We start from the raw sequence: 24,346 nt of genomic DNA on the forward strand, positions 1-24,346 counted from the left end.
GGGGTGCCTTTAAGGCACGTCTGTGCAATAATCTGTCTAATCAGCATCTGGATATGCCACACCTGTCAGGTGGATGGATTTTCTCGGCAAAGGAGAAGTGCTCACTAACACAGATTTAAACAAATTTGAGAACAACATTTGAGAGAAATAGGCCTTATGTGTACATAGAAAAAAGTCTTAGGTCTTTGGTTTCAACTCGTGAAAAAAACTGGAGCAAAAACAAAAGTGTTGCGCATTTTTTGTTCAGTGTCATTGGAGCAAAATATCTTAGCCTGGTTTGCGTTTCGCTTTTTGGCAGAATGAATGACAGCTGGGGGCGGGGCTTCGGTCGATCTGAAAGGAAAAATAAGTATTTCCTGCCAGGAGTTTTTTTTTTTGCTTCCCTTTTCAATGTATCATTTGATTGGTCCTTCAGATAGCTCGCGACCAATCAGCTGGCGCCCGCTATGGAGGAAGGAATAAATGCAAGATGGCTCCTCATATAAAATCTGCCTCCTGGGTTCGTTGTTGTGAACAACGAAATAACTCTTTAAATCTTATTAGACTAAAGTACTTATCGGGCAGTAGTTCTGAAGGCTAAGGTCATCTTGACGGTAATATACGTTAAACATATGGCAATATTATCTAAAAGGAGTTCTTGAAGAGACAAGAGGGACCTGTTTAAGCCATGAATTGATGGAACTATTTTCGCCTGCTTTCAGAGAGAGAGACGCACCAGGGCCTCCCTGTCCAGCCACAGCAGTGTGGATCAGCTAGTGTGGCTAAAGCAGCTGCCTAGTTGAAATAGAAACTTCATCATAAACTTCAAGACATTAATGATCGCCCCCTTTGAATGCGGATCGCGAAAGATCACATACACGCTCTCCAAACATCGCCATGGCCGTATCAAGGTGAGATTCACAGTTTCCAGATTCGTGTTATTTGTTGCATGGTGATTACTGCTAACTAGCTCGTAGCACTAGTAAGCTAACAAGTAACAAGTGATCGTAGGCTAGCTAGCTAACACAATGCGCAGTGAGCACATTGCATAATTATCCCATGCCAGGTGTAAGCCAACTAGCTACTGTACTGTTCTCCATCTTCTGATTAGAAACGCAAACATAGTTAGCGAGGGTTCCCTTAGATGACTGAAAGGATGTGGGGTTTGGAGACTGGATTTCATCAGTATGGTTGACACATGTTGTCCATGGTTGAGCGAGATCATCTCGTAAATGTGCCGGTCTGGCGTTTTGCAAATAGATTATCTTGCCAATGAGATAAGCGGCCTCGTGTGTTATTCACACTTCTTATGCGATTAGGTAGTCAAGTTCCCCTGATAGGGTGATAGTTGGCTACCGATTCCCCTCGTGTCGTGTCATTAACTCACCTTTGCGGCTTATCTACGAGTTGCTGGGAAATCATATTATTGAGCCTGTGTGTAATAATCTCATGTGATATAGCAGATCTAGAACGATCATATGTTTCCATAACTGTTGACCAGTTTTTGACCAGCTAATTGCACTGGATTTCGGGCAGCCCCCCCTGTGCACACCCCTAATCCACACCCATGTCCTGGTCGCTAAGCCTAACTAAAATGGATGGTCATTAATGATCACAAAGTAAGTTAGCTCCACAGTTAGCCGTGTTATGCATGTTAATCCTCATCACCGAATGGGTGCAGTACTTCATCATCCTCTCAGTGATCGAGCTCTGTTAGGACCCTCTGTTAGGACCCTCTGTTAGGACCCTCTGTTAGGACCCCCTGTTAGGACCCTCTGTTAGGACCCCCTGTTAGGACCCTCTGTTAGGACCCCCTGTTAGGACCCTCTGTTAGGACCCTCTGTTAGGACCCTCTGTTAGGACCCTCTTACTGTTAGGACCCTCTTACTGTTAGGACCCTCTTACTGTTAGGACCCTCTGTTAGGACCCTCTGACCACTCATGGTGACTGGTTGTTGGAATGGTCCCCAGGGCGAGTTGCCTCACTACCAGGCTGTAAACAAACTGTCCATGGTTCGCAGTCATCCCAGTATGGATGGGATCGTATAATGATGTTAATGCCTTTATCATGGTGCCTGAGCGAGGTTGACCTGTGATCTGATGTTAAACTGAGTTGATTCCAGTATTAATATAGTCTAGACTTGAAGATGAACTCAACAATTTAGGTTCATCACTCTTAGTTTTTTGATCCCTGCTATGTCTTTTGCAATTGTTCATGCTTTACTGTTGTTCGTGTTCACTTAGCCAGTTTCTTAAATTCCGATGCGTTGTGCAGATTGTCCGCTCTTATCTGCATGCAGAAGTGAAACTTTGCTTGCAAAAGACTGAAGTATGAAGTCCTAGGCAAGGCTGTCAAAATCTAAAATAGCTTGAGTGTAGTTAAATTTGCTTCACTCTGAGGCAGATCATTTCTCTGCTATTCCCCTGTTTTTGATGGATCAACCCATGTGTCTCCAGATTTTCGTGTGGTGAAGTTGGAGTTTTGTTTTTTTGTTGGCATGTTGCCATTCTGCACAGCATCTCCCGTTTTAAATGTTTTTTATTTTTAGCCAGAGGTGTTCAACACTACTGTCTGGTGTCAGTACAAGGTAGTGAAGCTGTAGGATGACCAGAGTTTCACTTTCTCTCACTTTCTGCCCCAGTCTTGAAGAAGCAAAGTGCCAGGTAGCCTGTACAGTGGAAGCCTAGTGTTTTTGAAGTTATGTCAAATGTATTGTTCTCACAATTGCATTGTCAACAATAATTGGCATAGTCAACAGTTGCTCTTTTGTTGCATATGACAATGCCGTCTGAAATCACATGGCCTCCAAATAACACCTCAAAACTCAATTACTTTCCAAACAATACAGTAAACACAGCACTGGAGTTCAGTCTGCATGCACATACCGGGTGACATTTGCCCTCCCTAATTTCAACGTCCACTTTTCTTTCTCCCTCAGGCTTGATCGTCTATTCATCCTGCTTGACACTGGGACGACCCCGGTGACGAGGAAGGCAGCTGCTCAGCAGCTTGGAGATGTGGTCAAACTCCACCCTCATGAGCTGAACAACCTGCTGGCTAAGGTGAGTCTGCTGGCCAGCCTTCTTCCTCCCGCAAGTGTCCCACATCTCCATCGGGTGGTCCTCGCTGTTGTCAGCTTCTTACTACTTTAACATCCTTGTCCCAGGCTACTGCCCAAATGGCTTCCGGAGTAGGAGTAGTAGTAGTCATGTAGTTTTATAAGTGCTTCGAAGGACTGAAATGTCTCACCAATTGGCGTACAAAACCCCCCCAAAATGTACAGTGTTCTGTAAACCTATAATATAGGCGAATAAGTAACTTTTTTCACAGTTAAACCGATAGCCCTACACATCTTTTACTAGGGATGCACCGATACCACCTTTCTTCAGACCAAGTACTTACATTTGGGTACTTGCCGATACTGAGAACCGATAGCGAGTGCTTTTCTAGTACTTTTATGGTTATATAATAACCATTATTATACCAGCTGTTCCTCACTTTCTGACTGTAAGAAATTAAATATGTGACGGGGTCTGGTGATTTGAATTTCATATTATCCTTTTTTTTTTTAACATAATTTTTTATATTATGAAAAGAAGATAATGCGTATTTGAATGTTGCTACACCTCAAACCAAATACACAGACGTGTTTGCTACCATAGCGTAGGTAGCTAGCTATTAGCTAACAAAAAACATTGCTACGTAACATCTAATTGCATGTTTAGCAAATCACAACATGCGGATGGAACCTTTTAAATTATTTATTTTTTTACTCCATCCTGCAGGTCTTGACCTACCTTCGAAGTCCAAACTGGGACACGCGTATTGCAGCAGGTCAGGCAGTTGAGGCCATTGTAAAGAATATTCCTGCGTGGGCCCCGACTCCCAAGCCTAAGGAAGGTGAGTGACAGCCCCACTGATTACACACAGCTGGAAACTAATACAGCTTTAAGGAGGAACTGACACACGATCAGCAGAAAGATTTCCATGTGTGATCACTTGTGACAATGTTAAACCATGCATCACATGAATGGTGTTTATCAAACTATTTTAATGATATTTGATAGTTTAAAACTAATATCATTCAAATAGTTTGATAAACACCATTCATGTGATGCATGGTTTAACATTGTCACAAGTGATCACACATGGAAATCCTTCTACTTTTATGTTGCCAAATGAAATAGAATAAGGCACTTGACGGGAATGTTCTTTAATAGGTTTGAACTGATAGTCAGCCCTGTTTTTAGGGCAATTGAATAGAAAATGCATTAAATGTGAACATGTCAGTCTATCCCAGTACAGGGTTTCCGGACAAATGACTAGCTCCATTTTAATTGACCTGACATTTGAGAAATCCATATGATCCAGACATCCATATGTATTGGGTGTGTAACCCATTAAAGCGTCCGCCCACGCTTCTCAGAAAGACAAAAGTCACACCTGGATTAGACCGGTCCATTGAGGAAATGACTGACTGACGATAGTGAGTCGGAATGGTAATCGGAAAGGTTGTGAACCCGCCTGGAACATCACCACTAGTGTGCCCTTGAGTAAGGCACTCAGCCCTCACTTACTCCAGGGGGAATGTCCCTGTAATCTGTAATTGTAAATCTCTTTGGATTAAAAAGCGTCTGCTAAATGGCAAATTCGAAATTCTAAAAGTGTCCAGATAAGCTCAGGATTACAACATAAGTGATAAGGCTGTGAAATAAAGCCACTATAAAGGTCCTGTTTGTGAACGGCACCACAAGCTACGGCTAGTTACCAGCTGCCAGGCTGGCTGAGGAAAGTAGCCAGTGCTTCCAACGACGGTCTGCGGCCAATAAACTGGAAAGGTAACATGACCTCCTATAACAGGCCAATGAACTGGAAAGGTAACATGACCTCCTATAACAGGCCAATAAACTGGAAAGGTAACATGACCTCCTATAGCAGGCCAATAAACTGGAAAGGTAACATGACCTCCTATAACAGGCCAATAAGCTGGAAAGGTAACATGACCTCCTATAGCAGGCCAATAAGCTGGAAAGGTAACATGACCTCCTATAACAGGCCAATGAACTGGAAAGGTAACATGACCTCCTATAGCAGGCCAATAAGCTGAAAGGTAACATGACCTCCTATAACAGACCAATAAACTGGAAAGGTAACATTATCTCCTATAACAGACCAATAAGATGGAAAGGTAACATGACCTCCTATAACAGGCTCCGCACAAATGAATTAGACAAATCTGAAAAACTGCTGTCTTCCACGGGTATTGCGTACACGGAATGTCTTCCGCGGGTATTGCGTATATAACGTAACGAAAGTCTAGCAGCACCTGCTGCTGGGAATGACAGAATTGCAGCAATAAATGCATGTACTATTCTTAACCGTTTTTCTTGCGCGATTTCTCCTAAAAGGCTTAGGCAGGGCTAGAAAAGCCTTATGTAAATATAAATATAAAGCCTTTTCAATGCAGGAAAGAGCCTGAAAATATAGAAGCACCAACAAAAAAGCAGTTGAAACAACACTACAGGTAGGTGCAGTTCAGACAACACTACAGGTAGGTGCAGCAAGTCTTCATAAGGCTACTACTGCACAACATGAGAGTTGAGGAAATGAATGATCGCTGATTAGAGAAGCAAAGTGAATACAGAAAATGTGTAAACAGAACTACCACTGCCGTAAGACATGATGTTGTACCAGCAGGGTTTTCTGAAGTGGAAGGGAACATACATGGGCTGCAATGGAGATTTTCCCCCAAATAGTTTTCGAAAATAGATCTAAAAAGGCAATCTGACTTCGCAAGGGGTGCGTGTGTGCATGCATGCCGAACACTTTATTAGGAACACTATACTAATACTGGGTAGGGCATCTATTGGAATAATTTCTTTGAGATTCAGGTCCATGATGACATGATTGCATCACGCAATTCCTGCAGATTTTTCAAGTGCACTTTGAAGCTGTTACCAGGGCCGGATCGATGTATAGACATTCTAGGCACATGCCTAGGGCCTCCTTGCCACCAGGGGCCCCCGACAGAATAAATAATGTTAAACATATATTTTAAAAATATAAAAATCCAATCTAAAACTTTATTTCAATGTTTATTTATTTATTCATAAATTTTTTAAAGATGCATACACAACGTTACATTAGCCAATGTCAGGGGATTTCTTTTTTCTTCTGGCGATTGGTATCACTATGTTAGCAGCAGCAACATATAAACTGTTAGCAGCTTTTGGGTGAAGCAAAGCGCCAAAAAAAGGAAAAATTAAGAGGAAGAAAGGAAATGACAGAGCGGCTTTATGCAAGTTTCTCTTGGGCCCTTCAAAGCCACAAGCCTCAACTACCGCTAGGACTGTCACTGCAAGCACTGAGGCTCCGCACCCGCAGATCTTTGTAAATTGGCTTTTAGCATTGTGTGGTTTTTAGATATTGGTATAATGAAGAGGTATATGAAATGCACCGGGAAAGATTTTCCCCTCATGGGTCTTGTCTTAACAAGTGGCAGGTGGTTACAAAGGACTTGAGTATGTGGCTAGCTCTAATTGAATTAAGATCCTGAAACACTCACAATCGACCTGCATTTAAACTGCTCGAGCTAGCTCTTCTTACACTGCAATTAGGCATAGCTAATAACCGTGGGTGTGTCTGTTCATGGGTTCCAAATCGAGTGTCTGAGTGTCTGTCTCTTAGAATTTAGCCATTTAGCAGAGCGCTTTTAATCCAAAGCGCTTTACAATGACAGATTACAGGGTCCTTCCCCCCTGGAGTAACTGAGGCTAAGTGCCTTACTCAACAGCACACCATTCATTCATTCATAGTGGTGATGTTGTTTCAGGCGGGATTTGAACTCACAACCTTCACCAGTCCAACTCACTATCCACTAGACCAGGGGTGGCCAACCCGCGGCTCGCGAGCCGCATGTGGCTCTTTGTCTGTCTCTGTGCGGCTCTTTAATCCATTCATTAAAAGTGCGTGGCTCGCTCTCTGTGTCTCAATAGGCGTCGTTTTGGTATGGCAATTCATGGCACTCGCCATACCTGGCTTAACATTTTTTTAAATCTGAAACACGTTTAGTCATTTTGGTGATTTTATCCACTACACACAACGGTAACTCAAAACCTCCCGGCTCCATCTCACCCCACCAGCCAGGCGCTGTAGTGGAGCACAGGGTTGCCAGACGGAATTTGACAATTTCCAGCCCAACCAGTCTAAAAGCTGCCAAATTCACCCGTCCAGTGTGACCAAAAGTAGGCCTATCTGGCAACACTGGAGCGGGACATCGGTTCCTCAATAAACAAGCCACGAGTAACGTTAATGTTAAAACCTTGTCCACGATTCTCGTTCATTCAGGTGTTAAACAAACTGTATAAATGCCATTTACATACTGTTGGTTCAAATGTAACATATTAATGAACAAGTTCATGTCATGTTCTGTCAGTACAAACATGTTCTAATGTTATTTTAGTGAGTTCGCTAGTTAGCGAACATTAAAGATTACAAGAGCTTGTTTACGTATGTCAACAATGTCTCTATTCTCAATAATTTCAGTAATAATTGTACCAAATTGGGGCCAGTAACACTGACTTGTGTGTGAGTAAGTTATATGTGTGTGCAAGCATGTTTTTAATATTATCAATTGTCTCACTTTTACTAGGTGAGCTGGTAAAACAAATATGCCAGGGAAAAAAGGAAAATGGACATAGACCTCTTTTGGTCAAAGGGCAGCAGAGACAAGTACAGGGACACAGGTGAGGTCTAAACAGGTGACAGGGACAGGGACTTTTGTGAGCCCGCATGTATGATGTGGCTCTTTCTGGTACCCCAACAATGTTTTGTGGCTCTTAGTCTCCGACTGGTTGGCCACCCCTGCACTAGACCACCACTACACCATACCTGCTGGTCACATGAGTGTTCTGATTGTGACTGAGTGTTCTAACAGTGGTGGGTGGGGCCGCCTCCTTCCTTCCAGACTCGTGTGCAGACTTCTCTCCAGAGGACTCGTCACCTGACCGGCTGAGCTTCTACCGGTTCGACATCTCCCGCCTGCTCAAACACGGCGCCTCTCTGCTGGGGTCGGCTGGCGCCGAGTTTGAGGTCCCAGATGACAAGTCTGGTATGATACATCATCTGCCTTCTCTTTCCGATGGGATTGCCTGTGCTTTTAGTAGTGTGAAGCACTAATTAGGCATGTCTGATTAAGATCGCAACAGATGGAAGTGCTGTTAGAAAAGAAGGTGTCCAGGGTTGTCTAACGTGAGTCCTGTTTGTTTGTGTACTCTACCTTGACGCTATGTGTCTTGTATTCTTACTCTCACCACAGCGTTGCTTTTGGTCCAGATATCTCAGATTTAGTCACATTCATTTAGTTTGTGTGAGTGGAGAGTCACACAACAAATGGACCATTATCTTTGTACTCGTATTTGCTTTTCAATGACCTGCGATGAGTTTGAATATCAGGTTTGGATGGAGAAGTCGGATGCTTTGTCAGCTCCATTTTAATGTTATACAGCAAGGGTCGTATGCTCTCCTGAATTAGTTTGGTTTTTCCCAGGTTGATCTGTCCAGTGGTCTGATCTGTCCAGTGGTCTGATCTGTCCAGTGGTCTGATCACCCCTTTGTGACAGACCGCCTTTAATGTGTCTGACAGAATGTTGAGAAATGCTGCCCTAGATAGAAGTCCATGTATTCATCATGAATTGGACGTTTCTCCAGAGCTACAGTGTATTCTGCCGTATCTGTCCTACCACTGACCCTCCCTGTCCTACTACTGACCCCCTGTCCGACCACTGACCCTCCCTGTCCTACCACTGACCCCCCCTGTCCGACCACTGACCCCCCCTGTCCGACCACTGACCCCCTGTCTCACTGACCCCCTGTCCTACCACTGACCCCCCCTGTCCTACCACTGACCCCCCCTGTCCTACCACTGACCCCCCCTGTCTCACTGACCCCCTGTCCTACCACTGACCTTCCCTGTCCGACCACTGACCCCCTGTCCTACCACTGACCCCCTCTGTCCTACCACTGACCCCCTGTCCTATCACTGACCCCCCCTGTCCTACCACTGACCCCCTGTCTCCCTGCCCCCCCTGCCCCTCCCTCTCCAGGTGAAGTGGACCCCAAGGAGCGTCTGGCCCGTCAGAGGAAGCTGCTGCAGAGGAAGCTGGGTCTGGACATGGGCGCGGCCCTCGGCATGAACACAGAGGAGCTGTTTAACGACGAGGACCTGGACTACCCCTGCACGCAGACCCCCAAACCCCCCGGGGGGAAAGGCTCTGGCTGCTCCAGCTCCCGCAACCGTGTGGTCAGTCGCCCCGCCTCTACCCCCCCCCCCCCCCCCCCCCCCTCCTATTATCCTCTAGATCAGCGGTTCCCAACCTATGGACAGAGGGCCACGAAATCATCCCAAAAAGATTTTTTTTTTACGAAACAAATTAATTCATGGAACTGTATTTTTGTCTTTAAAACCTTTAAAAAATGCATCACCAGTGCGATGCATCATCAGTGTGATAGATAGATATGAACTCATGGAGAATAATGATGAGACTCACCAAAAATGTTTTACGCGTGCGTAAAATGCCCGTGTGGGCCGCAAATACTTTTGAGATTTTTAAGTGGGCCTGGAGTCCAAAAAGCTCTGCTCTAGATTCATATGCCTCTACCCCCCCCTCCTATTATCCTCTAGATTCATATGCCTCTAGTCTACCCCCCCTCCTATTATTCTCCTCCAATGCTTTTTGAGAAGGATGTGGGTGGAGGACAACGGAGAGGACCTGAGGAATCACATTTCGAACAACTAAGAAAGGTTCCTAGTCTGAGAAAGCTTCCTAGTCTAATCCAAGGAAGCATGGAGGTCTATCCTAACAGTATGCTTGTACGCCGGAAGCAAAGTAAAGACGTGTGAAAGGTGTCAACTCTTCACTACGCATCGCTCTGTGCTTTAGGGTGCCACCACTACCTTCTCTAACCTGTACATAGATGTTTGCTTGTTAAAGCCTCTGAATAGAGGAATGAACCTCATCCTTTTACGAGAGCCTGTTGAAAACAAACAGTTGAGGTGTTGATGTCGAGGGTACTCGTGTGGAATAACAGAGACTCTTGATGGTCCCCTGATCAAAGCTGGTTACAAGGGGAGATCTCAGGGCCTTTGCAGTGGAACGACCTCCTACTGAACATCAAGACCACCCCGATCTAGAGACTTTCAAGACTCTGCTTAAAACTCACTACTGAGTGAACTACTGTAATTTCCGGACTATAAAGCGCACCTGAATATAAGCCGCACCAGCTAAATTAAAAAACTAATGTGTACATATACAAGCCGCACTGGACTATAAGCCGCAGGTGTTTTAATGTTTAATTACCATATGTAAGGGTTCGTGCACAGAGGGGATTGTCGGGAAAGAGATGGCTGTTTGGGGAAGCTTCCATTTTATTAACATTTCAACAAACAAGTTGCATATTTGCATAACTTATTCAAGTGTTACCATTTAGTGCAATAGTACGGAACATGTACTGTGCTGTGTAAACTGTACTGTATCACATAGCGTTTCAGACACACAAACTTTCACATGTTTAACAGCATTTGAAACGTGTACACTGTGTAGAAATAATAAACGGTGCGCTCCCAGCGCACGTCCCGGCAGTGATCTACAGTATAGCCTAGTACCATAACCAAAAACAAAGCTTTTTGCATTGAGCCAGTTCTTCACGCTGGCGTCTCCAACGTCTCACCATTGATTCATTGATGCCAAGGGTACGTGCTGCAGCTCTATTTCCTTCTTTGACAGCCAGATCGACTGCCTTTAACTTAAAAGCTGCATCATATGCATTTCTTCGTTTGTTTTCCATAATGAGGGTTTGTGCATGAAAACTTCCTTTGCTCAAACTGTCTCGCTCTCGTAATGTCTGAGTTGCTCTCGTTCTGTCTCTCGTACTGCATTTGGTTCCACTTTTGCTTCCGTTGTTCGCGCGAACTGCCCGTCTCACTCTTTTCCGGCCATAATCCATAGATTAGCCGCACCGTTGTATAGGCCGCAGGGTTCAAAGCATGGGAAAAAAGTAGCGGCTTATAGTCCGGGAAATTACGGTAGGCTACTGAGATGTTCTGATGTGTTATATGTAGTATGAATGTCTTTAAAATGTGTGTGGTTAGGAATGTTAGACGTCCTCCATGTTTATTTTGTTGTCCTTACCTGTCTGTGTTTCCATATTCCATCATGTTTCCTCTCTGTTTTAGAGTCCGCGCCCAGGGCGCCCTAAACCGGTGTAGTTTGGTGCTTTGGTGTTTAAATCAAGTTGACTCTGACTAACAGTTCTGCTGTGTTTCCAGCCCATGCAGGCAGCTGAGCTGATAGACTCTGAATTCCGGCCAGGCATGAGCAACCGACAGAAGAACAAGGCCAAAAGGATGGCCAAGCTTGTGGCCAAACAGAGATCGAGCGACTTGGATCCCAATGACAAAAGGCAAGTCTTATTTCTATCAACAGTCTTTTTTTTTTCTTTCTTTTTTTTTACTGGACGACTTGGGTTTAGGAATTCATCGATCAATATTGTCCTCCCTACAGTTATGACAGTTTCGAGGGAGAGCCTGATGAAAAGCGCCGGAAAACCACCAATGTTGTCATCGACCAACCGGCAACAGAGCACAAAGTCTTAATCGATAACGTTCCAGATAATTCCAGTCTTTTAGAGGAGGTAAGTGGTTGGGTAAAAAAAAAAAAGCTTTCTGCAAGAAATCAGATGACTAATACCATATCCACTCAGAACTGATGCACTGTATTATACACATGCTTTAAGAAGAGCATAAGAGAACTTTGTTTTGTTTTGTTTGTTTTTACTGTTTTGTCTGTCTGACCATTCTCTGTAGAATTGTAAAGTGTCCTTGGGTTTTATGAAGCGCTATATAAATCCAAGTTATTATTATTATTATTAACATCCTCCTTGGTTAATGAATCATATTTATTTCGATGTCTTCTGCTTTGCTTCTAGACCCAGGAGTGGCCGCTGGAGAGCTTCTGTGATGAGCTGTGTAACGACCTCTTCAACCCCTCATGGGAGGTAAAAGTCTTTGACCACCTGATAGCATGTACTTTTGATTCTGAATACGCTTCTTAGTTTTGTTCTGCTAGCATGTATGATTGTTACATACTACAGGCATCCCATGTTTAAACAACCTCTCAAGTAGCAGTGGACTGATGCTATACACACTTGTTTTCTGTTAACCCGGACTCTCTGTCCATCATTGTACAGGGTTCCACATTAACGGTTGCCCAATTGCCCAGGGCAAGTAATAATAATAATACATTTTATTTATAAAAGCACTTTACATATGAAATCTCAGAGTGCTACAATTAAACACAGGAAGATAAAGCAAAAAACATTTTCAATTAAAAGGCTAAAAAAAGGCTCTATTAAAAAGGTGGGTTTTAAGGCCTCGTTTAAAAGCATCCACAGACTGTGGTGCCCTTAGGTGGTCAGGGAGAGCATTCCACAGCCTGGGAGCAGCCGAGCAGAAGGCCCGATCTCCCATGGTGCGGAGCTTGGTCCTCGGGGTCTTGAGGAGGTTGGTGGCAGTAGAACGGAGGGTGCGTGAGGAGGTCTGAGGGGTATGGAGGAGTTCCTTGAGGTAGTCGGGGTGCAGTTCCATGGATGCACTGGTGGGTGAGGAGGGAGACCTTGAATTCAATTCTGTAAAAAATGATCGTGGAGTGAAGATATTATTAAAGCATACGTGCTGATCGACAGACAGGTGGACAGGCGCGTACATTTTAATAACATCTTCACTCCACGATCATCTAGTCTGGTCTGGCGCCTGTGCCGTCCGTTGCTCTTCCTGCACACCGACCCTCAGATCCAGGATCCAGCAGCGTCGTTGCTGTCGCGCAAACAAACCCGGCGAATGTTTTACTTGCCCCGGGCAACTGTTAATGTCAAACCCTGTTGTGTCATTGTACTCAGCATTTTGTTGTATATTACGTGTACTCTGTGATGACAGTAAAGTTGAATCTAATCTAATCTAATCTAATCCAGATTCGTCACGGTGCAGGCACAGGCCTCCGGGAGATCCTGAAGTGTCAGGGTGCAGGAGGCGGGAAGCTGGTGGGATTCACCCTAGAACAGGTGCCCTATTTATCTAGTGTGGTGTTTTTTTGCTTTCAACCTTAAGTAGATGAAGACTGGCATCTTCACTTCCTGAGGAGGAGTCACAGTCTGACCTTTGACCTTTTCCCAGATGTCCCGGCAGCACCAGGAGTGGCTGGAGGACATGGTCATCCGGCTGCTCTGCGTCTTCGCTCTGGACCGCTTTGGGGACTTTGTTTCTGACGAGGTGAGCGCTACAACAAGAGCTCATATAACTCCTATTTTAGAGACTCTACACTGGCTTCCTGTTAAGTTCAGAATAGATTTCAAGATCATTCTGCTTGTTTCTAAAACTCTCACTGGCACAGCACCAGAATATCTGAAAGACCTTTTGCTAGCATATCAGCCCGATAGAGCTCTTAGGTCTTCTGACGCTGGTTTTCTCTGTGTACCACATGTACAAAAGAAGAGATTTGGTGAGGCTGCATTCTCATTTTCTGCACCCAGATTGTGGAATGCACTGCCAGTTTACATTATAAAACCTATCTTTTTAATATTGCCTTTAAATTACTAAATAATTAGATGATGATTATATAATGATTAAAGCACTTTGAGCTGCAACGTTTGCAGGAAAAGTGCTATACAAATAAAGGTTATTATTATTACAACCGTGACTGTGTGTTTCTGACGAGGTGAGTGTTACAACCTTGACCGTGTGTTTCTGACGAGGTGAGTGTTACAACCTTGACTGTGAAGTGATCTGAGAGGGCATGCTAAAGCAAAAACCGGGGGATATTTTGCCCCTCTCCTCTCTCAGGTGGTTGCTCCCGTCAGGGAGACCTGTGCCCAGACGCTGGGCGTGGGCCTGCGTCACATGACGGACAGCGGCGTCACCATGACGGTGGGCATCCTGCTGAAGCTTCTGACGGAGGACCAGTGGGAGGTCCGGCACGGAGGTCTCCTGGGCATCAAATACGCCCTGGCGGTCCGACAGGTACCCCCGCCTCAGAGTTCAGCCTGCTTCCTGTACTGCTCTCACCACACCTTGTCTGTGTTTTATTTTTATTTTATTTTAATAAAAGGTAAATGGACTGCACTTATATAGCGCCTTTATCCAAAGTGGTTTACACCGGCCTCTCATTCACCCATTCACACACACATTCACACACACCAATCAAGGCGCCGGCCCGCTCACTGGGAGCAATTTGGGGTTCAGTGTCTTGCCCAAGGACACTTCGACATGTGGCCAGCCGGGGCTTGAAACGCCGATCAGCCAACCTTGCGATCATTAGACGGTGGCTCCTGCGCCACAGCCTCCCCCATAACATTAAGTGAACATTTTCACTTCATAAGAAACTCTCAGACAGATAGAGCTTCTTTACAAACATAACACAATAGGATAAAAAGAAGATGAAGGAAAAGAAACACAAAGCAAACGTGAGGCTGTGGGGATGGTCAAATTAAATCAATATAGAAATGATCAAATCTAACATGCATCCTTACATGTTGTACACAAATAGTCATGGAGTCATAGTCATGGAGTCATAGTCATAGTCATGGAGTCATAGTCATGGAGAATCAGATACATTCCAACCAAATTCCTAACATGTTTACATGTCATGGCAATAAAAGTCTTCTGATTCTGATTCTGATTCTGATACATTGTCTGTGTTAAAGAGGAGTGAAGGAAAAAACTTCATGAATTCAAGTCTTAAATATTTTCAAGGCAAGGCACTCAGATTAAGACCGTGTTATTAATGTTTTATCTATTTATTTCTTACATTTGTTTCTCTTTTATTGTATTTTATTTTGACCTTCTTTTTGTTTTATATACTTCCCCTGCTTTTATATTCATTTTATGCTTGTATATGTTTTTATCCTGTTGTAAAGGACTTTGAGCTGCATTTCTTGTTTGAAAGGTGCTATATAAATAAAGCTTTACTTGCTTACTTCAGGGTTCGCATGGGTCCTTGAAATCCTTGAAAGTTTGTGAATTAGAGAAAAAAAAATCAAGGTCTTAAAAGTTTTGGAAAATGGGTCATTGAAAGTGCTTGAATTCCCCCCTCTCTCTCTCTAAAAAAAAAAATATATATACATTCTTTTTTTTACTTAGCTCCTCCTCTCTGTATTGCTTAACTTTACACATATTTCACAATATATTGTTTTGCTGTGGTAGAGAAGGCAGGAGACCATCTAGTGTTCACTCATTCAAGCCTCTCTTTTTAATTGTTGTCTGTGATGGTTCCTAATATATAAATTCTTATCTAAATCTATGCCGTTGTTGGGCCCTTGAATTTGAGGGAATTGAGTCTTGAAAGTCCTTGAAAGGTGCTTGAATGTGATGTTTCAGAAGGTGTGAGAACCCTGTACTGACTCTGCTGTGTTTGTCCTCTGCCAGGACCTGATCAGAGTGCTGCTGCCCCGCGTGCTCCCCGCCATCATAGACGGCCTGCAGGACCTGGACGATGACGTGCGAGCGGTGGCGGCGTCCTCCCTCATCCCTGTGGTGGCCGGATTGGTGCAGCTGCTCCCCCACAAGGTCTGAAGCCCCCCCCTGCGTTAAAGACCCTTCATCCAAACAGCCCCTCTCTGCCCCTCACCACCACCTAGCGTTTTTGTTCATACCTAGTATTGGGAATGGAGAAGCTGTGCCTTTGTGGCCCCACACACACACCCCCAGCGCCGCCTCACATTGCTTGCCTTAAAAATGGCATATTCAAATGATTTCTGTGGGAACCCTTCCCAGAATCATGAATGAACTGGATCAAGTGGAAGAATCCCTTTTTTTTTTTTCCTCCATCAATAACATCCTAATAGCACCCGATCCTATTCATACGTCCCTACTTTCCTATGTCTGTGATCGCTTGAGTGCATTTTGATTTGACTGATTCAGTTGCCCGCATCATTTTGCCGGTTTCCTGGGTGCAGGGGCGGACTGGGATCAAAAAACAGCCCTGGCATTTGCGACACAACATCCCTATTTCCAAACTCCACACGGATTGTTAACATAAAAAGCTTGAGATAACCAGACTGACTAGAATCGAATGTAGACATTTGGAACACATAACACACGCAACTGACACACACTACAATCGCTGATTAATTAATTAATTAATTTTGCCATTTAGCAGACGCTTTTATCCAAAGCGACTTACAATTACGAATTACAGGGACATTCCCCCTGGAGTAACTGAGGGCTAAGTGCCTTACCCAAGGGCACACTAGTAGTGGTGTGGCTTCAGGCGGGATTTGAACTCACAACCTTCCGATCACAAGTCCAACTCACTATCCACTAGACCACCACTACCCCGCTGATGAATTCAGAGTGCCGACAACAATCCACAGTGACTGACTTAACCTGAACTGTGGCATCTTAGCCAAAATATTGCAATGCATTGGATTCGGTGAGTAATCCCCACTCTACCTAGTTAACTAGAACACTACTTTACATTGTTAGCAGGCTCACAAAACAAGCTGTGTTACTAGACTAGCGATGTGTCATTGATTTTCAACAACGCTTAGCTCGCGCTTTTATTTTGAAATCGCGAAAACGGAAGTCAATGTTGGAATGTGTCTCTCCTTGTCGTTCAGAGGACGGATGCCAAACTACCGACATGTTTGCTGTAATTATATGACTTGTCAGTAGGCAGTCATCAGTCTATAGCTCTTTCAATAGCCTTTTCACACCGAATGTACTTTTTTTGTGCTATTTTCGGCCCAATACATTCGGTGGCCGAACTTTCGGTACATCCCTACTTCCAACTACACTTGCTCCCTGCATCCAGTTGTTGCACATTAACTGCATCGCTCTCATCAAATTCCCTCATTCTGAAAATGAAAGTAGTGTAACGTTAACTGCTGTTATAAACGGAATGATGACATTAGGTGCGTGTCCACTGGCGATATAGAGCTGACTACAGAGATGGTGAACGTTAGCACTAGCTAACACTAGCTAGCTATTTACCTTAGCTTGGTGCCGTTTAGCTAAATATACAGCTTGTTGGTGGACACAGCCTAAGTTAACTTATCTAGCCAGCTAGCTAACGCTATAACACTGAACTGCTCGAACCTGCTGAAAACCTTGAGGTCCAGTTGAGCCTAATAGCTTACGTTAATGTACTTAGCAGACTACTAAGTAGTTTGTTTTTCTCTACAACCCTGTCAATCATTCTCTCCCTCGTCGTCTCCCTCTACCACAAGTTCAATGTTAGTCCTAGTGCTAGTTGAGGAGTGTTGCTGGCACCTGCTTGCTTCGCAAACAGATATATTCGTTAATTCCCCCCCCCCCTCTTTTTCTGTGCCTCACTCTTTGGTCGTTTACTGCCCAGATACATTTCGTTCTTATATTCGATTCTTCTTCTTCTACTCGAGTTATCTAGTGTTGCGTAGCAACGAGTTGACCATGAGAAAATCCGTTAGGCCCTGGGCCTACGCGCAGAGCCGAGCGGGCGGCCCGGGCCGCCATAGAATGTTTTGGGCCGCGGTCTGCTGAAATAAGTTGTTTTCAATGAAAATCACCAGAGACAAAATAATTAGTAATAATAATTAATATATATATAATGCATTCTGAGCGGGCCAGAGTCTCGCGGCCCTCCTGGCATTTGCCAGGCTTGCCCGATGGCCAGTCCGCCACTGCCTGGGTGTGTCGTGAAGGTTCCTGGAACACGGTGGTTGTTTGTGTTCTGACCGAGGCGTTCTCTGCTGTGTGCTTCAGGTGCCCTTCATCGTGAACACCCTATGGGACGCTCTGCTTGACCTGGACGATCTCACCGCTTCCACCAACAGCATCATGACCCTGCTGTCCTCTCTGCTCACTTACCCCCAGGTCCAACAGTGCAGGTGAGTGCTCATGGGGTTTACACACAAGGTTTCCGAAGGGGTTTGAAATGAGATGTCGCTTTCTGAAAATAGCATGAACTGGCTAAAACGTTGTAGTGTTAGTTATTTGGCCTAGGAGGCCAAGGAGGCCTAGGAGGCCTAGGAGGCCAAATAACTGTGTCGGTGTGCAGGAAGAACAACGGACCAGACTAGATGATCGTGGAGTGAAGATATTATTAAAGCATACGCGCCTGTCCACCTGTCTGTCGATCAGCGCGTACACATTAATAATATCTTCACTCCACGATCATCTAGTCTGGTCTGGCGCCTGCGCCGTCCGTTGTTCTTCCTGCACAACGACACACAGATCCAGGATCCAGCAGCGTCGTCGCTGTCGCGCAAACAAACCCGGCAAATTGTTCACTTGCCCCGGGGCAATCGGGCAACCGTTAATGTCGAACCCTGCAAATTGCTCCTTTTACATTTGAGTGCTCTTATGCAAGATGTTGGATGACTGAGGACAGTTTGTGAAGGGGTTCCCAGACCCACTGAAGTGTTTCTCCCCCTAGTACGCAGCAGTCCCTGACGGTGCTGGTCCCTCGGGTCTGGCCGTTCCTGAGGCACACCATCTCATCAGTCAGGAGGGCGGCGCTGGAGACCCTCTTCACACTCCTATCCAAAGCTGAACAGGTAGGTAGGTAGGGGGGGCGTGTGTGTGTGTGTGTGTGTGTGTGTGTGTGTGAGAGAGACAGCAAGTGAGTCAACGTTATACTAGGTTGGGGGTTATCTGATCAAGAGAATGATTTTGTTCCAGAGCTGTGCGCTCTGGCTCAACCCCATCCTGCAGGACATGCTCCGACACATCTTCCAGTCCTGCATCCTAGAGAGCAATCAGGAGATCCTGGACCTTATCCAAAAGGTTTGTTGTTACAACACACACACACACACACACACGTACCTCTTTACATGCCACACACATTCACCAGGTTGGGATTGATGGCTTCCTGGCTGATGATGCGACCTGTTTGTGACCCCCCCTCCAGGTGTGGACGGGGCTGTTGCGCCAGGCCCCTCAGCAGTACGTGGTGGCGGCCAGCTGTCCCTGGATGGGCGCCTGGCTGTGTCTGATGATGCAAGCCTCCCACCTGCCCATAGACGTCAACATGCTGCTGGAGGTCAAGGCTCGCTCTAAAGTGAGAACCACGGCCACTCGGATACACATTTAGCATTGCCGTCAGCTGCGTCGTACGAGTTGGCCAGTTTACTCGTGTGTCGGATGTGTGGTATGATCACCAGGGCCTCCAGAGTGCCTGCGAAAACTATCCGAGAGCGCTCGCTGGTCTACATCATGTTTTCATAACCAACTGGTTTGATGTTCGTTCAGCCTTCTCATTGTTGTAACGGCATATTCATAGCCCGTCAGAGATGCTGTGCATTAGAACATTGTACATTCAACTGTTTACTAGACCGCAGCCAAAACATTTGTTTGCGCATTTCCCTGACAATGTCACGTTTAAGAATCACCACTACTCCAAAACTATTCTCTGGTAGTTTTTTTCGCCTGCCGAACTGAAAGCCATTGGCCTACATGAAAACAAATAGTAGTCGAAGCGTTAATGCATCTGTCCGTTCTTTTGAAAAACGAATTAAAATGATTAGGCCTAAATTAGGGTACCGAATAGAGAAACTCAGGATGCAAAGCTAAGCGCTGCTATTCACAAGCGCCCACCAGAGTGGCAGGTGGTTACCGCAAGATTTACCCACCACAAGAAAAACGTCAGCCTACCCGCATTTACCTCTTGGCAGGTGTCTGTTTTGGACCCTGCAAGTTGTGTGGCGAAGATGTTGTATATTGGAATGCATATGTATACATAACGGAGGCTTTCACCAAAGCAGCACAGCGCTGTCCAGTAAGAAAATAGATGTCGTTTTTCTCATGATCTGCGGTGCCTTAGTATTTTTAGGCCTACATTAGGCCTATTCTTAACTGTGTGTGGATAGTTGTTTAAAATCCTTTTTTTTTGTGTGTGTGGATAGTTGTTTAAAACATTTTCTCTCCAATCGACATTCACATGATGTCTTGGTCTAAACTTCTCAGTGTTATGCATGCTGCCTGGAAGTCCCTTGAGCATGATGAATGTTTTTGGAATGTTTGTATTATCAAATAGAAGGCGATGCATGCATTGCATGTATGCGTTTGTAAATGGTAAGACCATTGTAATGAAGAAGACTGGTTAACACACACACACACACACACACAGCACAGGTTGTCTCTGAATGCAATGGTTAAGACGATTAGCCTACACATTTTTTCTAGTGCGTGACAACATTTTGGTACGGCCAAATCATCACCAAATGGAAAAAGTTCATGGCACCAGGGGTCCCTCTGGAGGAGCTGGTTGTGTGTGAGGTCTGACGCCTGGGTTCTGTGATTGTGTGTTACAGGAGAAGCCTGGTGTCAAGGCTCGCCAGGGAGTCATTCAGGTAAAGGAGACTCTTCAGGAGTACATCGCCGGGGCGGAGACTGTGACCGAGGACCCCATGACACGGGACTACGTGGTGACACGTGCTCGCCTCATGGCTGCCAAGTTAGTCTTGTTCTTCCTGTCTTAACACTAGAACTGCCGTGCCTTTTTACCTACTAAAAGAATCTCTTTCTCTTTAGAATGTACACTAGTTGGCCGCTTGTAAATTAGCCTGTTTCCTACACAGAAAAACTGCAGAATAGCTTTATATTAGCTTATCCTGAAAATGTAAGGATACTGGGTGGTAGCACGCACATATCTAGGAAAAGTCATGAAAGGAGGTTCCTGAAATTTGATTGAGTGCAAAGATAGAACATGTTATTCATGATTAAGTGTCACGTTTAGACCCTATAATAAAAGATGATACACAAAACGATGAAATTAGCACGAAGCCAGTTCCAGTTTGCGATAGAATAACTTCCGTTGATGGGGAAGATTGAAACTGTGTTCTAATGGTTTCTTTCATTGATGGTGTGTGTGTCTCCCTCTCCCAGACTGCTGGGAGCTCTGTGTGGCTGCATCTGTGACCCGCAGCTCAACTCCTCCACCCAGGAGATCCGGCCAGCCGAGTCTCTGGGCCAGCTGCTGCTCTTCCACCTCAACTCCAAGTCTGCCCTGCAGCGCATCGCGGTGGCCCTGGTGCTCTGTGAGTGGGCTGCCCTCCGGATGGTAAGGCCTGGCCTGAGACTGGCCTCCACAGTCCCCAATCCTCCCATCACTACACACCTCATTGCTCTGATGAATACGTTTTTCATTTTGTAATATGTGGTTTTAGTAGCAGTTTCAATAACATTTTTACATTTACATTTTTGGCATTCAGCAGACGCCTTATTCCAAAGCGACTTACCATCGATACATTTGACTAAGCAAGGGAATCATCAATTCATCAGTCGTAGCAGGAAGAGTAATCTAGCTCATTGGCAGTTGTCGTGATAGAAGAAAGAAATATATATTTTGGCACTGGAGAAACAGTACAACGGGGGGGAGTAGTAATCTTAGGAGACACAGTATAGGGGGAAGCAGGTGTCTCAGGAGACACAGTGCTAGGGGTTAGTAGATGTCTCAGGAGGAGGAGTCAAGGTGTACCCTGAAGAGATGGGTCTTTAGTCTCCGGCGGAAGATGGGTAGTGACTCTGCAGTTCTGACAGTCATGGGAAGCTCATTCCACCAGCTCCTATGGGGAGCCAGTATAGTGAAGAGACGTGACCGGGCAGCGTGACTGCGGTGTTGGCGTAGAGGTGGTGGGGCCAGTCGGCCAGCAGAGGTGGCGGAGCGGAGTGAACGGGCTGATGTTTGGGGGGTGACCATTGCCTGCAGGTAGGCAGGAGCTGTCCCTTTTTCTGCCTGGTAGGCGAGCACCAGGGTCTGGAATCTGATGCTAGCTGCTATAGGGAGCCAGTGCAGGGTCGAAGGAGGCGGGTTACATGAGAACATTTGGGGAGGTTGAACACCAGGCGGGTAGCAACATTCTGGATGAGCTGCAGAGGTCTGCTCGCGGAGGCGAGGAGATGCGTTGCAATAGTCAAGGCGGGAGGTGACTGGGTCAAGAGTTGCGCTGCTTCTCTAGTGAGGAATGATCTATCCTTCTGATGTTGTAAAGGAAGAATCTGCAGGAGTGTGCTGTCGCTGCGATGTTCTCCGCACAGGATAGGCGGTTGTCCAGGATCACTACAAGGTTCTTGGCTGTCACGGAGGGGGTTACAGTAGAGCTCTCCACTGTGAGGGAGAGGTCTTGGAGAGGGCAGGCTTTCCCAGGGATGAAGATTAGCTCAGTCTTGTTAACGTTGAGCTTGAGATGGTGGGCTGACATCCACGTAGAGATGTCAGCGAGACATGCAGAGACATGTGTTGCCACATGTAGGTCAGAGGGTGGGAAGGACAGGAAGAGTTGAGTGTCATCTGCGTAGCAGTGGTAGGAGAACCCATGTGAGGAGATTACCGAGCCGAGAGACATGGTATTGAGGGAGAACAGTAGGGGCCCTAGGACAGAGCCCTGGGGTACCCCTGTGGTGAGGGTTTGTGGTGAAGACAACGATTCTCTCCAAGTCACCTGGTATGAGAGACCCGCCAGGTAGGAAGCAAACCAGGAGTGTGCGGTGCCAGAGATGCCCAGTTCTGAAAGGATGGAGAGAAGGATCTGGTGGTTGACTGTCGAAGGCAGCAGGTCCAAGAGAATGAGAACAGAGGAGAGGGAGAAAGCTTGAGCAAAGTGGAGGGCCTCCATGACGGCAAGGAGGGCAGTCTCTGGAGTGCCAAGCCTTGAAGCCGGATTGATGGGGGTCCAGATGTTCCATCTTCCGGAGATAGTCAGTCAGTTGTTTAGATGCAGCACGTTCAAGGAGTTTGGAAGGGAAGGAGAGAACGGATACCGGTCTGTAGTTGTGGACAGAGGACGGGTCAGGGGTTGGTTTCTTTAGGAGGCTTGATTCTGGCTTGAAGGCATCTTGAAGGCAGCCGGGACAGATCCTGTGGATAAGGAGGAGTTGATTACGGTGGTAAGGAAGGATATCGGCGGAAATGGATTGGAGAAGAGGGGAGGGGATGGGATCGAGAAGGCAGGTGGTTGCCCGCTTGGATGTGATCAGTGTGACACTCATCAGGGGAGAGGGAGGAAAAAGATGACCGAGTGTAGTGCAGAGTGTCTGGAAGGGGTGTTAGCAGCGTGAGCTCTATTCTACAAGCATGTAGCGTTTCAGAGAGACAGGGAGCACGTGGAAAGGATCGTGCTGGCTTCAAGGTTAGTGGACAGAGGGCGTCGAAGGATGAGGTGAGAGAGGACAGGAGGGTGGAGGATGCTGAGTCAGTGGATAGAAGGGAGAAGGATTTAACAGAGGGTAGGGAGGATAGGAAAGAAGAAGAGAGGGTGGTGGGGGACAGATCCAGGTCTCAGTGAGAGCGAGGAAGTTGAGGGACATGAACGAAGCATAAGCTGAGATGGCAGTTCCAAAGACCTCCCGCGACAATGAAGTCATGGTCAGTTGAAGAAGGTGGATAGATGAGTTTGGAAGGGTTGCGAGAGGGATGTAGCGTCTATGTGTCCTCATGAGTGACAGAAGAACAGGAATAGGGAGAAAGCACATTGTGATATTAGTCAGTAGAGGGGTACAGGGTTAATGGACAAACATAAGTTGGAGTTGCTAAGTGCACTCAAAGTAGACAAATATGACAAGACAACAATCAAAATGGAAGAGAAGATACTTAGTATTCTTAGTGCCCAGGCCTTCCTCAATGGACTCCCACAGATAGACCCTTGTCTTATTGTCAGGAGTCTTCGGCTTCGTTCACACGGCTGTGAAATGTGACCCAAATCCGACATGTGACTCAGGTCTGATTTATGCATGACCGTGTGAACAGCGCAAGTCACATGAAATCTGACTTTGTTAAATCCGACCTGGGTCATGTTCAGAGGTTGTATTATATCGGATACATATCTGATATTTAGCAAGTCGCCCGCCGTCTGAACTGTCAAGTCGCGTTTAATGCGACTTTTACGTCACTCTAGCAGGGTTGCCAGATGGGATTGACAATTTACAGCCTAACCAGTCTATAACCGCTAAATCCAGTAGCCCATTCGGCGGTAACGCGCAACCCTGCACTCTAGACACAAGTATAGGAGCGAGTGCTCTACAAAAAGCCATAGCTAAGCATTTGGCTCTCTTTTCTTCTTCTTTTGACCACTTGCTCATATCTTTGCCGGCTTCCGCTGCACAAAAACTTGAAAATGAAACCGATTATAATGTTATGTTATCCATGGTTACTTCTGTAAACAGTGCGCTGCGCGTGACTTCCTGACGTCATTGTTATTGTCCTTCTGCACATGCGGGTCTGTTCAGGGCCATGGAATGTTCACACGGGAGTCAATGTAGGTCAAATATAGGTCACATTTTAAAAGTAATGTGAACTGCCAAACCAAAAAATCGGATCTGTGTAAGAAAATCGGAATTGAG

General features: G+C 45.7%; 1 protein-coding gene across 1 annotated transcript in view; it reads left to right on the forward strand.

The window, feature by feature from the left end:
• The first annotated feature begins 777 nt into the window (after positions 1 to 777).
• btaf1 (BTAF1 RNA polymerase II, B-TFIID transcription factor-associated) overlaps positions 778 to 24,346 on the forward strand; it is a 43,808-nt gene continuing 20,239 nt past the window's right edge. The window contains exons 1-18 of the mRNA XM_080550216.1: positions 778 to 890; positions 2,918 to 3,041; positions 3,765 to 3,879; positions 7,946 to 8,089; positions 9,084 to 9,277; positions 11,306 to 11,439; positions 11,541 to 11,670; positions 11,965 to 12,033; positions 13,006 to 13,095; positions 13,208 to 13,303; positions 13,874 to 14,050; positions 15,455 to 15,595; positions 17,771 to 17,895; positions 18,444 to 18,564; positions 18,689 to 18,793; positions 18,918 to 19,067; positions 20,320 to 20,462; positions 20,894 to 21,068. Of these exons, the coding sequence (XP_080406342.1) occupies positions 877 to 890; positions 2,918 to 3,041; positions 3,765 to 3,879; positions 7,946 to 8,089; positions 9,084 to 9,277; positions 11,306 to 11,439; positions 11,541 to 11,670; positions 11,965 to 12,033; positions 13,006 to 13,095; positions 13,208 to 13,303; positions 13,874 to 14,050; positions 15,455 to 15,595; positions 17,771 to 17,895; positions 18,444 to 18,564; positions 18,689 to 18,793; positions 18,918 to 19,067; positions 20,320 to 20,462; positions 20,894 to 21,068 (2,247 nt within the window). The 5' untranslated portion in view covers positions 778 to 876. The remainder of the gene's footprint in view (positions 891 to 2,917; positions 3,042 to 3,764; positions 3,880 to 7,945; positions 8,090 to 9,083; positions 9,278 to 11,305; positions 11,440 to 11,540; positions 11,671 to 11,964; positions 12,034 to 13,005; positions 13,096 to 13,207; positions 13,304 to 13,873; positions 14,051 to 15,454; positions 15,596 to 17,770; positions 17,896 to 18,443; positions 18,565 to 18,688; positions 18,794 to 18,917; positions 19,068 to 20,319; positions 20,463 to 20,893; positions 21,069 to 24,346) is intronic.

Source organism: Nansenia antarctica (assembly GCF_963989245.1).
Source record: "Nansenia antarctica genome assembly, chromosome: 1".
Lineage (NCBI taxonomy): Eukaryota > Metazoa > Chordata > Actinopteri > Argentiniformes > Microstomatidae > Nansenia > Nansenia antarctica.